General features: G+C 48.4%; 1 protein-coding gene across 2 annotated transcripts in view; it reads right to left on the bottom strand.

Moving 5' to 3' along the window:
• The window catches only part of TMEM107 (transmembrane protein 107), a 111,996-nt gene that overhangs the window by 39,519 nt on the left and 55,898 nt on the right, over positions 1 to 16,579 (bottom strand). For both annotated transcript variants that reach the window (XM_078671301.1, XM_078671302.1), the window contains exon 3: positions 12,295 to 12,362. In XM_078671301.1, coding sequence (XP_078527427.1) covers positions 12,295 to 12,362 — 68 coding nt within the window. The remainder of the gene's footprint in view (positions 1 to 12,294; positions 12,363 to 16,579) is intronic.

Raw genomic sequence — 16,579 nt, 5'->3', positions numbered from 1 at the left:
AATCCCTTTAATACCAAATGAAAGGACACCACACAGGTTATATATTCAAAATATATATGTGTTTATTTCTAAATCAATCCTCTGAACTCTTTATGAGGGCAGAGGCACAAGCGCATAACAAGTAACTTAATATAACATACAATAAGTTGCACAAATATGGATACTAAAATAGTGGTATAAGAACCACGTCACGAACAATGGAAAGGCCTAGGGCCTTGGGAATCGCTGGGGCTACACTGAACTAACAGTTGTTAGGGAGCAGGAGGCCCACGGGATGCGTGTGCAGTGTCTAATTGTGCACGAGTGCACACATAGAAGTCAATGGGTGCGTAAAGTTACAAAGAAAGAATTAGGAGTCTTCCGCCTGGACTAGAAGCTAACCACTTGAAACTAGGACACTAGGAGAGTTAATCTTCACAGGAGCACCGCAGTACTCGCGTTACCTCACCCACAGGAAGCGGGTGCATAGGTCCCAAAGTGTGTCGGGTTTTGTCGTTGAGTTCTATGGAGCCTTGGAGAAAAGATGCTGCAGGCGACCAGGAGAGAAGAGTCCGGTTGGATCCAAGGGCGGATCGAGGATGAAGAGTACCTGAAAGCAGAGGGGACAGAGTCTGGGTCACTAGCCAGTGACCAGGAAGGAACCAGGAAGGAACCAGGCGATGTCGGGAAGCAATCAGGTGCTGTCGCGAAGCTTGTCTCTGCAGCCAAGTGGACCAGGAGGTGTCGACGACGACCAGGAGCTGGATACGGACTGTCCCACGAAGGCTCTCGCTGTTGGCGGTGCCGGTGCTCGATTCGGAGTCAACAGGCCTTGGCAAATGCAACCCACGCAGGAATCGAAGATGGCGTCTTACTCAGGCCAGCAAGGACTGAGGGGCTTCTCCTTCGCAGGGAAGCAAGGGTCAGTCTGGAGCAACCAGACTAGCAGTGTAGATTTCGGGTTTCGTCGTCACAGAGGCCACTAGCCAACGGGCAAGTGACCGGACAGACGCATCGAGCAGGAAAATGCAAAAGGGCCTCACGCAGCACTCGGTGAGTGTGGAGAGGTGCTCTTCGGTGCAGTTGGTGCTCGGGGCTGGGGCTTCTCAATCCCCAATGCACAACTTCGAGGGTGCCTCAGAAGTTGCACGGAAAGCAATTCGCTGATTTTCCAAGATGGCCGGTCCCACGTCTTTCGTCGCCTCCACGGGTCTCAGCTTTGCTGTGGCTGTGGATCGGGCTGTTGGATGTCTGGAAGTCCGGGTCTTGTCAGGCTCTGTGTTCGAGCTCCGGCGGGAGCAACGACAAAGCAAACCTTTGAGCGCTTGATGGTGCCTGCTTGCACAGGGTGGTCACTCCTTGACCACAAGGGAGATTCTTCAGTCTTCTACGTCGAGTAGGATGTCGAAGGTCCAGAGTTTCGTATCAGAGTTTCAGTCAGGATTTATCTAAAGTCTAAAGACACAGCTCCTACCTATATACGAAACCTAGGGGCTGGATTACCTGCTAGGTCCCTCCTATGGGTGGGGCCCAGGAAGGGGGTGGTTACACCCCTTTCCCTTTGTCCAGTTTCGCGCCAGAGCTGGGGCTGGAGTGCCCCAGCACCGGTTTGAACTGGACTATGCATGGGACACCTTGTGTGCCCCAGGCAGTGTCTCCTTTCATTCAGCCCTCCCTGCCCTAATACACTATAGCCTGTCTGGGGTGGTGCTAGCACCTCCCTGTGACAGGAAACCTATTGTCCAAGCCTCCCTCACTGGAAGGACTCCCAGCAGCAGGAGGTCAGACTTGTGTCTGTGGCAGCAGCATCCATTTTGTGATGCTGAGGCTCTGGTTAACTTTAACCCGGATTAATGGAAGTAACATGTCTTCTCCCTCTAGAAGGGTGGAATGCTACCCCCGTCATCAGAACTGGCGAGGGGGTAGTATTCCAAAGCGTATGACACCTTACACGACATGTTTTGATACAGCCAAACCAAAGATAGCATTTAACCGCGAGGTTCATAATGCACTTAAGAGTATATGGTATGGCATTATCCTAGAACAGCTATAAGGACATGGTTCCGAAAGCTGCAGACAGGCTCAGCTCATGCTAGAGCACCATCTCACATAAAACCAAGCACTCTGCCTTCAGGATTGTTAAGGCCAGCCATAGGAGTGACTTATAGGTGTATATGTGTCTAGATAGAAGGTTAGACATAGGAAAACTGTATCTAAGCAAGGGGTGATTACACGACCTTGCCCCAGCTGAGTGGATGGCTAGCTAGGGGTGGCAAAATATATGCTGCAGCCCCTGGTAGGCCTTGGGTGCACCTATGCCCTAGGTACCTATAGTACACTGTACAGGGACTCATAAGAGTGACCCAAATCCCAATTGGTGATGTACCTAAAGTACATGGTGTGAATTTAGAGAGAACAGCAGGGCTGTGGGTCTGATTAGCAGGCCCACAGCCACATTAAGCCGAAAACCAGTGAAGCAAAAAGCAAAAAATGGGGTGACCATAGGAAAGCAGAACCTACTCTCCTACATAACCCTCCCCCCAAACGCAGGGACATTAGACTAACCTTGACCAGTTGTGTCTTCATGTTCTAAGTGGAAGTACCTGGAGAGACCATCTGCATTGCCGTGGTCAGTCCCTGGTCTGTGCTCCACTGTAAAGTCCATCCCCTGTAGGGAAATGGACCACCTGAGCAGTTTGGGATTCTCACCCTTCATCTGATTTAGCCACAAGAGGGGCTCATGGTCAGTCTGAATTTTGAAGTGAGTGCCAAACAAGTATGGTCTCAACTTCTTCAGGGCCCAAACCACAGCAAAGGCCTCCCTCTCAATAGCTGACCAACGTTTCTCTCTAGGGGTCATCCTTCTGCTAATAAAAGCTATGGGCTGGTCTTGACCATCTACATTAAGTTATGAAAGCACAGCTCCCACCTCCAACTCAGAAGCATCTGTTTGGACAATAAACTCTTTGGAGTAGTCAGGATTCTTTAAGATAGGAGCACATGGCCTTCAGGTCATCAAATGCCTTTTGACAGCTAACTGTCCACTGAACCTTTTTTGGCATCTTATTAGAAGTCAAGTAATTAAGTGGTGTCACAATGGACCCATATTTCTTAACAAACTTTCTGTAGTAACCAGACAGGCCCAAGAAAGCTCTGACTTGTGTCTGGGTAGTTGGAGGAGCCCAGTCCTTGATGGTCTGGATCTTACTCTCCAGTGGTTGAGCCTGACCTCCACCTACAAGATGGCCCAGGTACACAACCTTACTCTGCCCTATCTGGCACGTTGTGGCCTTGATAGTTAGGCCTGCCTTCTGCAGGGCCTCTAAAACCTTCTTCAGGTGGATCAGGTGATCCCCCAAGGTGGAGCTGAAGACAGCAATATCATCAAGATAAGCTGCACAAAAGTCATCCAACCCAGTGAGGCCTTGGTTCACCAACCTTTGGAAAGTACAGGTGCATTCTTCAAGCTAAAGGGCATTACCACAAATTGATAATGACCTCCTGGGGTTGAGAAAGCAGTTTTGGCCTTGGCATCCCCAGCCAACCTGATTTGCCAATAGCCAGCTGTCAAATCAAATGTGCTCAGAAACTTGGCAGAAGCCAATCTATCAATGAGCTCATCTGCTCTTGGAATTGGGTGAGCATCTGTCCTAGTGACAGCATTGAGACCTCTATAGTCCACACAGAACCTCATCTCTCTCTTACCATCTTGGGTGTGAGGTTTTGGTACAAGGACTACTGGGCTGGCCCAGGGGCTCTCTGATGGCTCAATTACTCCCAACTCAAGCATTTTCTGTACCTCAGTCTGTATACAGTCCCTGACATGGTCAGGTTGCCTGTAGATCTTACTCTTCACATGCAGACTGTCACCAGTGTCCACCTCATGGGTGCACCAGCTAGTCTGACTAGGTGTCAATGGAAACATATGTCTATAGGCCTGTAGAACTTGTCTGCAGTCCTGTTGCTGCTGGTCAGTGAGGCTGCCAGCTAATGCCACACCATCAACTGAACCATCATCAGGGTTCTGAGTCAACAGGTCTGGGAGAGGGTCACTCTCTTCCACCTGTCCCTCATCTGTAGCCATGAGCAAGCCCATGTCTGCCCTGTCAACATATGCTTTGAGTCTGTTGACATGGAGCACCCTGTGGGGGCTCCTAGGGGTTCCAAGGTCCACCAAGTAGGTGACCTCTCCCTTTTTCTCAACAATGGTGTGGTGTCCAGACCATTTGTCCTGGAGTGCTGCTGGGGCCACTAGCTCCAACACCCACACCTTCTGTCCTGGCTGGTACTCAGTCAGCACAGCCTTTTGGTCATGCCAAGCTTTTTGAAGTTCTTGGCTAGCCTCAAGGTTTTTAGAAGCCTTCTTCATATACTCAGCCATCCTGGAGCGGAGACCAAGTACATAGTCCACTATGTCTTGTTTAGGCTTTTTGAGAGGTAACTCCCATCCTTCCTTCACCAGCCATAGGGGTCCCCTTACAGGATGCCCAAACAAAAGCTCAAAAGGGCTGTAGCCAACCCCCTTTTGTGGGACCTCTCTGTAAGCAAACAGAAGGCAGGGTAGAAGGATGTCCCATCTTCGCCCAAGCTTTTCAGGTAAACCCTTGATCATACCCTTGAGGGTCTTGTTGAATCTTTCAACAAGCCCATTGCACTGTGGATGGTAGAGTGTAATGAATTTGTAATTAACACCAGACTCCTTCCACATAGCAGTCAAGTACCCAGACATGAAGTTTGCACCTCTGTCTGAGACAACCTCCTTTGGAAAGCCCACTCTTGAGAAAACTCCCAGGAGGGCTCTTGCCACAACAGGTGCTGTTGTGGTCCTTAGGGGAATAGCTTCTGGATACCTGGTGGACTGATCCACTGCCACCAGTATAAATCTGTGCCCAGAGGCTGTTTGGGGATCCATTGGTCCAACAATGTCAATCCAACTCTTTCAAAGGGTACCCCCACCACAGGTAGTGGTATGAGGGGGGCCTTTGTTGTGCCACCTGATTTGCCACTGGCTTGGCAGGTCACACAGGAGCGACAAAACTCCTTAGTATCTTCTGACATATGGGGCCAGTGAAAGTGAGGGACAAGCCTGTCCCAAGTCTTGTTCTGGCCTAGATGTCCTGCTAAGGGAATATCGTGGGCCAAGGTAAGAAGGAAGCCCCTAAATTGCAGAGGTATAACCAACCTCCTGGAAGCACCAGGCGTGGGGTCTCTAGCCTCTGAATAAAGGAGCCCATCATCCCAATACACTTTATGGGTACCTTGAGCATTCCCAGCAGCCTCAGCAGCAGCTTGCTGTCTGAGGGGTTCCAAAGAGGGGTAGTCTAACTGAGCCTGCCTCAAGTCCTGCCCTTGAAGGTCCCCCTGTCCCCAGAAACTCAACCTGTTCAGGTTCAAGCTCTTCCAGGACAGTTCCTTCAGGAGTCTCAGAATCAGCTTCCTGAGAAGGCTGAGCCTCACTTGAGGTCAGGGGGGAAGGCACTGCCTTAACCCTACTGCTCTTTCTCTTGGATGGCACTTGGTCCATAGTTTCAGGATCCAAGGACTGTTCAGTTTGGCACTGTTTGGCCTGTGACCTGGTCACAGCAAGGACATGAGCTGATATGCCTAACATCTCTGCATGAGTCCTATACTCCACGTCTGACCATACTGAGTTGTTATCAAGTTCATTGCCCAAAAGACATTCAACTGGGAGGTCTGCACTTACCACAACTCTTTTGAGGCCAGTTACCCTTCTCCAGGAGAAATTAACAACTGCCACACTATGTGTAGTAGTGACATTGCTAATATTGGTCACCAGGTAATTTACAAAGTTAGGTGTCACCATAGTGACACTGGCACATGTGTCCCTGTAGGCCTGAGCCACTTTATCATTGATCAAAGGTGTCTGTCTGTACTTGCCCAAAGTATTGGGACTCACAGTAGTGGACATAGCCATGTCCACATCACAGATCAGAACAGCCGGAGTAGGAATCCTGACTAGGCCAGAATCCACCTCAGTACCCATGGTTAACCCCACTATAGCCTTGGGTTGGGAACTACCACTGCTGACTGTACTAGGGAGTGCAGTTGCCTTAGGGGCTGCAGTGGTAGGGGCTGTACCTTTCTTGGTGCACTCACTAAACCAGTGAGAGGCAGATTTACAGTAATTACACCAAGGTTTCTTTGGACCTTCTTTCTTCTTGGAAGTTTGGGACCCCCCCTTCATTAGAATTTTGGGGGCCTGATGAAGACTTCTGGTCTTTTTGTTTCTGATCCCCACCCTTTTGGTCTGCCTTTTTCTGATCACCACCTTGGTTCTGGGGCTTCTGCTTAACCCTGGTTCGGACCCATTTGTCTGCCTTCTTTCCCAATTCTTGGGGAGAGGTCAGATCTGAGTCAATCAGGTGTTGGTGCAACAACTGGTTCTGACAAATATTAACGATTTGCTCTCTCAAGATCAAATTGTACAATCCTGTATAGTCCTTAACTTTACTTCCCAGTAACCAACCTTCCAGAGCCTTAGTGGCACAATCAACAAACTCAGTCCAGTCCTGAGTCTGTGTCTGTGTCTTCTGGATATCTCTGAACATCAACCTGTACTGTTCAGTGGTTAGGCCAAACCCATCAATTAGAGCACTCTTCATGACAGGGTAGTTATTAGCATCCGCATCACTAACTGTGAGGAGCTTATCTCTGCCTTAAATTTCAAAGGAGAGCCACAAGATAGCTGCCCACTGACTTTGGGGGACCTGCTGGACTTTGCAGGCCCTTTCCAAAGCAGTTATCCATTTGTGGATGTCATCCCCAACTTTATAGGGGGGCACTATCTTACTCAGGTGCCTAGTATTCTCATGGGACCTGTCTTTATCCTTAGGGATATTGCTGCCACCAGTGGATTGTGACCCACTCAATTTCTGCTCTCTAGCTAGGGCAAGCTTCTCTTTGGCAAGGGCAACTTCTAGTTCTTGCCTCTCAATCCACAGATTAGCTTCCCTCATCCTAGCCTGATGTTCTCTGCTTTCAAGAGAGGTCATCCCTCTCTGAGCAAGGGTATTGGACCCCTAGAGGCCTGAGAGTGGTGGGACTCACCTGAGTGAGACCTTCTCCTCTAATACCCCTGGTTAAGTCTACTAATAGGTCTGTATGGGGCTAGCCCATTCTCAGCCCCATGTAGGCTTAGGTTAGCCTGGCTCAGTCTCCCAACTTGGACCTGGCTGTCTTGGAAAACTTCTTCTTCAGATTCTTTCTCTGGTTCATCTTCTTCACCTATGATAGTGGGATCTGATGCATCATCTGTAGAGGGTAAGACCTCTTCTGCATGAACTGAGGGACCTTGATTAGAGACTTCTCAGCATCAGCCCTCTCTAAGAGCTCTATTAGGTGGGAAATGTTAGGGTTGGAACCCTGTCTCAATCTCCTTGAGGTACACAAGTGTCTCATCTCTTGGAAGTTGAGCATTTCATTTCTAGAGTGTGCCCTGGGAGGGTCACTCCCCACAGGAAGAGTCATACTTGGCTCACCTGTGGTAGACATGATTCTAGTGAGGTGTGGTGTGTGCACCTACCTACACTAGGAGTTTCCTACTAGAACCTCTCTAGGAGTTGTAGTCAGTGTGTGCTAGGCTCTTTGGTCTACAACAACTAAGTTCAGTAGAACTTATGTATTCGAAGTCTTGTTATATGTAGCTATGGTACCTAATGTGATCTTTCAAATGATATCTCAAAGATTACAATTGGTAAAACAATAGCAAAGCTCAAATCCCAACCGCTGCACACCAATGTGAGAAATTGGCCTGGTATATGATGTTCACTATTCTAGTGAGCACCTTGCACCAGTCCAAACAACCCTTATGGTGATGGTTGTAAAGTCAATCTTATAGACCAGCTATCCTAGTGGTAGCATGGACAAAAGCAGTCTTAGGCTAAACTCAAGAGAGCATGTGAAGCAAGCTGTTTCACCAAATGCAATCCCTTTAATACCAAATGAAAGGACACCACACAGGATATATATTCAAAATATATATGTGTTTAATTCTAAATCAATCCTCTGAACTCTTTATGAGGGCAGAGGCACAAGCGCATAACAAGTAACTTAATATAACGTACAATAAGTTGCACAAATATGGATAGGCCCTGGTGGCCCGCTAAACCATATACTAAAATAGTGGTATAAGAACCACGTCACGAACAATGGAAAGGCCTAGGGCCTTGGGAATCGCTGGGGCTACACTGGACTAACAGTTGTTAGGGAGCAGGAGGCCCACGGGATGCTTGTGCAGTGTCTAATTGCGCACGCGTGCACACATAGAAGTCAATGGGTGCGTAAAGTTAAAGAATTAGGAGTCTTCCGCCTGGACTAGAAGCTAACCACTTGAAACTAGGACACTAGGAGAGTTAATCTTCACAGGAGCACCGCAGTACTCGCGTTACCTCACCCACAGGAAGCGGGTGCATAGGTCCCAAAGTGTGTCAGGTTTCGTCGTGGAGTTCTATGGAGCCCTGGAGAAAAGATGCTGCAGGCGACCAGGAGAGAAGAGTCCGGTTGGATCCAAGGGCGGATCGAGGATGAAGAGTACCTGAAAGCAGAGGGGACAGAGTCTGGGTCAGTAGCCAGTGATCAGGAAGGAACCAGGAAGGATCCAGGCGATGTCGGGAAGCAATCAGGTGCTGTCGCGAAGCTGGTCTCTGCAGCCACGTGGACCAGGAGGTGTCGACGACGACCAGGAGCTGCATACGGACTGTCCCACGAAGGCTCTCGCTGTTGGCGGTGTCGATGCTCGATTCGGAGTCAACAGGCCTTGGCAAATGCAACCCACGCAGGAATCGAAGATGGCTTCTTACTCAGGCCAGCAAGGACTGAGGGGCTTCTCCTTCGCAGGGAAGCAAGGGCCAGTCTTGGGCAACCAGACCAGCAGTGTAGATTTCGGGTTTCGTCGTCACAGAGGCCACTAGCCAACGGGCGGGCAAGTGACCGGACCGACGCGTCGAGCAGGAAAATGCAAAAGGGCCCCACGCAGCACTCGGTGAGTGTGGAGAGGTGATCTTCGGTGTAGTTGGTGCTCCGGGCTGGGGCTTCTCAATCCCCAATGCACAACTTCGAGGGTGCCTCAGAAGTTGCACGGAAAGCAATTCGCTGGCTTTCCAAGATGCGGTCCCACGTCTCTCGTCGCCTCCACGGGTCTCAGCTTTGCTGTGGCTGTGGATCGGGCTGTTGGATGTCTGGAAGTCCGGGTCTTGTCAGGCTCTGTGTTCGAGCTCCGGCGGGAGCAACGACAAAGCAAACCGTTGAGCTCTTGATGGTGCCTGCTTGCACAGGGTGGTCACTCCTTGACCACAAGGGAGATTCTTCAGTCTTCTACGTCGAGTAGGATGTCGAAGGTCCAGAGTTTCGTATCAGAGTTTCAGTCAGGATATATCTAAAGTCTAAGGACACAGCTCCTACCTATATACCAAATCTAGGGGCTGGATTACCTGCTAGGTCCCTCCTATGGGTGGGGCCCAGGAAGGGGGTGGTTACACCCCTTTCCCTTTGTCGAGTTTCGCGCCAGAGCTGGGGCAGGAGTGCCCCAGCACCGGTTTGAACTGGACTATGCATGGGACACCTTGTGTGCCCCAGGCAGTGTCGCCTTTCATTTAGCCCTCCCTGCCCTAATACAGTACAGCCTGTCTGGGGTGGTGCTAGCACCTCCCTGTGACAGGAAACCTATTGTCCAAGCCTCCCTCGCTGGAAGGACTCCCAGCAGCAGGAGGTCAGACTTGTGTCTGTGGCAGCAGCATCCATTTTGTGATGCTGAGGCTCTGGTTAACTTTAACCCGGATTAATGGAAGTAACATGTCTTCTCCCTCTAAAAGGGTGGAATGCTACCCCCGTCGCCATAACTGGCCAGGGGGTAGTATTACAAAGCGTATGACACCTTACACGACATGTTTTGATAAAGCCAAACCAAAGATAGCATTTAACCGCGAGGTTCATAATGCACTTAGGAGTATATGGTATGGCATTATCCTAGAACAACTATAAGGACATGGATCCGAAAGCTGCAGACAGGCTCAGCTCATGCTAGAGCACCATCTCACATAAAACCAAGCACTCTGCCTTCAGGATTGTTAAGGCCTGCCATAGGAGTGACTTATAGGTGTATATGTGTCTAGATAGAAGGTTAGACATAGGAATACTATATCTAAGCAAGGGGTGATTACACGACCTTGCCCCAGCTGAGTGATCAGCCAGTTGTGTCAGTTTGGATGGCCAGCCAGGGGTGGCAAAAGATATGCTGCAGCCCCTGGTAGGCCTTGGGTGCACCTATGCCATGGGTACCTATATTACACTGTACAGGGACTCATAAGAGTGACCCAAATCCCAATTGGTGATGTACCTAAAGTACATGGTGTGAATTTAGAGAGAGAACAGCAGGGCTGTGGGTCTGATTAGCAGGCCCACAGCCACATTAAGTCGAAAACCAGTGAAGCAAAAAGCAAAAAATGGGGTGACCATAGGAAAGCAGACCCTACTCTCCTACAGACTGCCCCTGCTGCAGTGCCCCAATGACCTGCCAATGTACACATGCTGTTCAGCTGTTTAGAGAGAATCTGAGAAAAGGACCAAGTTGTGGCCAAGGTGTGTGGTCTGAAGAAAATAACAAAATACTTCTGCCCCTCTGACACTCAGAGAACATGTATCACTGAGTTGTGAACCCAAGAGGAAATTTGTACCTCAACCCTTATGTCCTAAATGCTTCCGGTCTTGTAAGGGATGGGCGTGCGCCACGTAATGAAGTCCAAAGTATCAATGTTATGTTTCAAAACAAGTCACTAAATCGAACGTGACTCCGTCAACTGCAAGAATTACTTTCAGGCCGACTCTAGCCCTGGGATACCCCTAATGCTTCCAGTCTGACTGCCTGGAACACCTACCTTGCTCATCATTCGCAATACCGCCCATTACCTTAGACCGTTTTGAATAGGCCAGACCTGGCTTCCTGGACATCCTACACTGTGCCCACTAGAATCCTTGGGAGCGCAACCCCGTGTAGCGAGCAAACTTTATTGTGAGGGTACTCGTCTATTGAACCCTGCCGAAGTTCTCCATGTGAGAACGAAATGCCTTGGCGGACTATAAAGCTCCGATTACGTGAGAATTCACAGACTGAAAATAAAGACTTGTTTTGTAACATAATATTGATTCTTTGGACTTCATTATTTGGTGCACGCCCGCCCCTTGCTTCAATTAGGATCTGATCCACAGAGGCATCACTTGACGGCTGGTGCCAGGGCTTGCTGCGCAAGGACTCCTACTACAATTAAAACTAGCGTGAGGTGCAGATGTTGTTTTAACTACCACTACTACTATGGTTACAGAGTTATTGTCTTTAGAAGAGCCAAGTGACAACCTTGATGTACTATGACCCTGTGTGACTGGTGGGTGCGAAACAAAGCAGATGTCCCTACCATCTGAAAACTGAGATCACAAATCTAGGGAAATAGCAGAGTAGCTAATGCAGGGATTCCATTTCCTGGAAGCCCTAAGCACACTGAACCCTGCGGATATCACCGAGTCTCAACTGTTAACTGTTTCTGTGAACTGGATTTGGTAACCCATTGCCATGTCACATCACTAGAGGTCATGGGCAGATATCCTGGTCACCCCAGTGATTACAGGCTCTCCAGTTGCCCCTTGAGTTACAGCATTGGTTATGACCCACTGACTTGCATTACACACTCACCCTGAACTATGGTTAAACTATCAAAAATGGCAGACAGGTAATAGCATGCATTGTAACCCTATATTGCACAAGTACTCTGCAAACTAGAGCGTAGTAAACTTACTTTGTAGTAAATCTGGCAAACTTCAATGGAATCTGAAGTTAGTTTCTGATTCCAAGGGTTGCATTACCTATAAACTCATTATCAAAGTATAGTGCCTTAACACACATGCACTATGAACATATGTGGGCGTTTAACCATCCCTAGGAGGTCCAATTTCTCTTTGGTATGCCTTATTTTAACTGAACCCATCCCTCATATGCTAGTTTTATAAAGACTAAGGTTAACCAATTAGAGAGTACTAGTACTCTAAGCTGAAGACATGTGGAAAATGACAATACTTAACAGACATATGTCCCTGAGAAACCCCATACACTCACCGATGAGCAGGTACCATGTGGGAATTTTGTGTTCCACTTGAATTAATTTCTCCCCTGAGATCTTAAAACCAAACACAGGGCCCCCGGTATGGAGCTACAAGGGATTTTCTTTTATGTTCAGGTAGATACTCATCTTCTCTAGCTTTCTTATTCACAGGGTACCAAAAAATAAAAGAGGACATTCCGAAGCTTACTCTGTGTCTCGGCTGCTAAACTCCTCCGGGGTGTAGCTCACAGGCAGACAGGCCAGGACATTGTTATTCTGAAAGACAAAAGAGATGACTGAGAACAGCCGAGGATAAGACAGTTGAACACAGACAGAAAACGGTGTGTAGAAGGATGAATACATGAGGCACTCTGATTCACTTCAGATTTCATATATCCAAGTGGCAATCTATTTCAAGTCTTGGTGTTTGTGGGATCTTCCAAAGTGTACATGTCCACATTAAGATTATTCCTTATGCTGTAGCAGTCTATTTTCTGCCCCAACTTTAGTTGTGCTCCCAGATGTCTCCCAGTGAAGGTTACAGGGACAGGGACTTCCTTCTTTTTCACATTCAGTACTTTTACCTTCATAACAAAGCTGTACAGAAGGGGACCTAGGGGGCTGCCACTTCCCTATATGTTTGGGGATTGCAGGGTGAGAAGAGAGTTTGAAGGACAAAACGCTGCCCTTGGAGCAGGGGTACAGACAAGGGCACTCTTTATGATGGTGTCTTAACCATTCAAGGCTGAACCACAGACTACGGCTATGGAGTAAATGCAAACCGTGAGTTTTAGCAGCAAGGGGCACCCCTTTCCTCCCAACACAAAAAGTTATCTGGCACTCAAGTAGACAAAATATCCAGCACCCAAGTTCAGTGGATTGTGCACCTACAACACTATATTCTAGATCCACTTTTAGGTTTATAAAGGGTCACTGAGCCCTCTGTCCCATGTGATCCCTCCCTCATTGACCCTTCCTTCTTTTCCACCTCTGCCTACTCAGTTCATTTGTACTATACACCCAGTGTTTTTATGTTCCTTCTCTTGACACTAGTTATTTCGATCTTCCTTGTCGGTAGTCCTCAGTATGCTATACTGCCCATCACATTTTATTTTTTTGCAAGTGCAGACAAAGTCCTTTAATCTTCTGTAGCGTTCCACTCGGTCTCTCATCACACAAAGCGCTCCTTGAAGAAAGTTCCTCTGAAGGTTTTGTCCCTCTCTACAGGGCTCTTACTAAGAATCCAGCTTCCAAACTAGACTTTAATGAGTGAATGAAATACTATTTCTACTGCGTGAACAGCTGCTCCAAAGAAGCGTCTTGGCGCTAACCAGATGGTTAATTATTGACCTACAACTAACCAATTAAAAAAAGAAAAGTCTTCAGGTCCTTTTTGAACCAAGATTTGGAGTCCGGTTTACTAAGCTCCAAGGGCAGGTTGTTCCATAGTTTAGCTGCCAAATATGAGATGGTGTGTCGCCATTTCTGCCTCGCTTTACTCTTGGAATAGCCAGGAGCAGCTTATTGACGGAGAGCAAGTCTCTCCTTGGCCTATACTAACTGAATCTCTGCTGAAGGAGAAACGGGCATTTCTTGTGTCCAGCTATAAAAGTGAAAAGCAAAGATTTGAAAATGATCTGTTTTTCCATCGACAGACAGTGCTTGAGACCCTATCTAATAGAGGTTTTTTTTCAGGACACTTAAAATGAGCCTAGCAGCAGCACTTTGAATTATCTGGAGTTTGCAGTGATATTTAGCGGATATGCCTAAAAAAAGTGCGTTATAATCGTCTAACCAGGAGGTCACCATTTGTTTGTATGATCAGTTTCCTGGTGTACACAGGTAAAAAATTCAGAAACTTAAATACAGGTTACCGTCCCACTTTAATCCTTCACCATCAGCCTCGAAGTCATCTGAACACACCTTACCCTAATTTATTTTGCCACTTTAGGAACCTTTCAGTATGTTTCTTGTGTCCTTTCATTCCACCATGGGCACCCACTAAAGAGAATTCCCACACTTGAGTCTCTCTACCTTTCTGTACATCTCGCAGTCTTTTATTCCTGTTGACCAAACCGTATTGAAGGCACTGAGGTAAAAGGAAAGGAGAGAATCTGACCAGTTCAAAGAATAAGACTGAAGGAACAGCCACTTAGCCTGTGTATGTCATACACAAAGGCTTATTCAGCTTTATTTGTGATCTCACTCTCCAACTGACCAGCAGCCTTTGCTCTATTGAGTCCCCTGCTCTCCACACACATACATATTTATGCATCTCTCTCTGTGCCCTTCATACACTCTTTAGCAGGCTACTGGAACATTTCACATCTGTCTTCTACGTGTGCTAAAAAATTCAGCAAAGTCTAGTGTTAGGCGGACTTTCTTCCTCAGCACAGACCAAACTTCATCTTCAACAGAACAGCTTCCAGCACTAGACCTCTCTTTACTCACCCGACTTTCTGTACTATCCTTACCAGTACTGCAAACTGTCGTCCTGCTTCGCTGTCATGCACCGTCCACCGTCATGCCATGTCATTCTGCTAATTATTCTAGAGCTGTGTGAGAAAGTTCCTCTTTTGGCAGGGTTAGGCCCCTACTTTCATGGTTTTGATTGTAGTGCACAGGGTCCCTGCCAAACAGCTCTCCTGTGTCAGTGCGTCTTCCTATAAACAGTTCCACAATTGGGCCTTCAGGCCCCCTGTAAGTCCCTAGTAAATGGTACCTAGAGCATTGGGACTGTAGAGGCCCACCTAGGGACCCCTCACTTAGGCCATGCAAACTGCCACTGCAGCATGCATGCCCTTGTGCAGACAAAACAACAAAGTCAGCAGGGCACACTGCCTGTGTGCCATGCAAACTAGCACTGCCTAAAGTATAGGTAAGTCACCACTCTACCTGGCATTATAGCCCTAAGGCAGGGTGCACTATATAACATGTCTAGGCATATCTACATTAGCAGATATGACTCTACAATATTGAAGTCTGTTCTTAGATATTTTAAATGCCAGGAAAGTCAGGGAGAGTACATGAGCTAGAAACTCGAGTTACACAGCACCATGAGGGCTTCTCTGAACACAGGAGTTTTTAGTAGCAAACTACTTCTTTCAATAAACCCACACCAATGCCAGTGTGGGATTTATTGAAACATATACTCGGAGGGCATCTCAGAAGTGCCCCCTGAAAATCCACCAACCCAGGTGTGGTCACCACCAGACATGTTTGCCAGTTTTGTAATGCTGCCTCAAGCCTCGGCTGCTGGCAGCAGATGGCAGCCCCCGGTTTAAACCCCCACTTTGGGCGGGAAAAGCTAGGAAGAATAGGAGGTATGCCTACCTCTGCAAACTCCACCCCTAAGGTGTAGGGGGTGAGGTGAAGCACATCTTTCAGTCCCCTACATCTTGAAGATGGGGTAACTCCTCCAATCAGAACTAGGACTATGCCCCCCCCCACCCACAGGAGAGTGGCATAATTCAGGGCATAGGCACCCCAGGTAAGGTGCACATTGGCCATGTAGCTCCCTTAAAACACTCAAAAATGCAGTATTTAGGTGGCTCCCCCAGATCCTGATATGAGTTCCTGCCGACCTAAGAAGAAGGACAAAGAAGACGTTGCACAGAGAAGACTCAACGCCCACTGACTTAGCCCCAGCCCTACCGGCCTGTCTGCAGCCCTCGAAAATCCTGCGAAGAAACTATGCCTGTCCTGCAGTCAGCGATCTCCACAACCCATAGGGGACTGCCTGCCTTTGAAGAAGATCAGGACTTTTGAGGACAGCGGTTCTGTCCACAAGAAAGCACCTCAACGGACTCTGGTACCCCCCCGGATCCGCGATCTCTGACCACTCTGCACCAGACGCCTCCGGCCTGTGTCCAGGTGGCCCACTGATCCAGAAAAGGTTCCCCAGCGATCCCAAGTCCAGCATTAGCTAACCTCTCCAGGTCTCCACGACGATGCCTGCAGTGTGAATCCGAAGGCTCCCCCAGACCTGCTGTGGTAGGAGAAACCAGACTTCAAGGGACACCCCTGCACCCGAAGCCCCTGGGGCTTGAGGAGCTCGATTGACTGTGTCCCAACAACCTACAGCATCCCAACCTACCTCTGCTGTCGCTGGTTTCCTTCTCAGACTCTCCAGTTTGCTGTCTGAGGCCTGTTTTCTAAACAGAGTTTCCCCATTGAATTGCATTGGGGGACCGACACCTTGTTTGCACCCTGCACCTGGCCGTCCCTGTACTGCTGGTGGTGTATGTTTGGTGCTGCCTTGTGGCCCCCATGCTTGTTTTAACCTTCGAAGCTTGAGTCCTGCAACTGATCTACTTACCTGCAAGCAGTGTGTCTTCAAGCACCCTCTAACTCCATTGGGTAACATTGGGCCTGATATTCAACTTTGACCTCTGCACCCAGCCGCCCATGTGCCGCTGGTTGTGAGATGTTTGTACTTACCTGAACCTTGCCCTCTGCTAACCCTGCAACTTGAAGACTGGATTTGTAAGTTG

Source organism: Lissotriton helveticus, chromosome 12 (assembly GCF_964261635.1).
Source record: "Lissotriton helveticus chromosome 12, aLisHel1.1, whole genome shotgun sequence".
Lineage (NCBI taxonomy): Eukaryota > Metazoa > Chordata > Amphibia > Caudata > Salamandridae > Lissotriton > Lissotriton helveticus.
The sequence above is the reverse complement of the archived record's forward strand: the minus strand, read 5'-3'. Positions and strand labels throughout refer to the sequence as shown.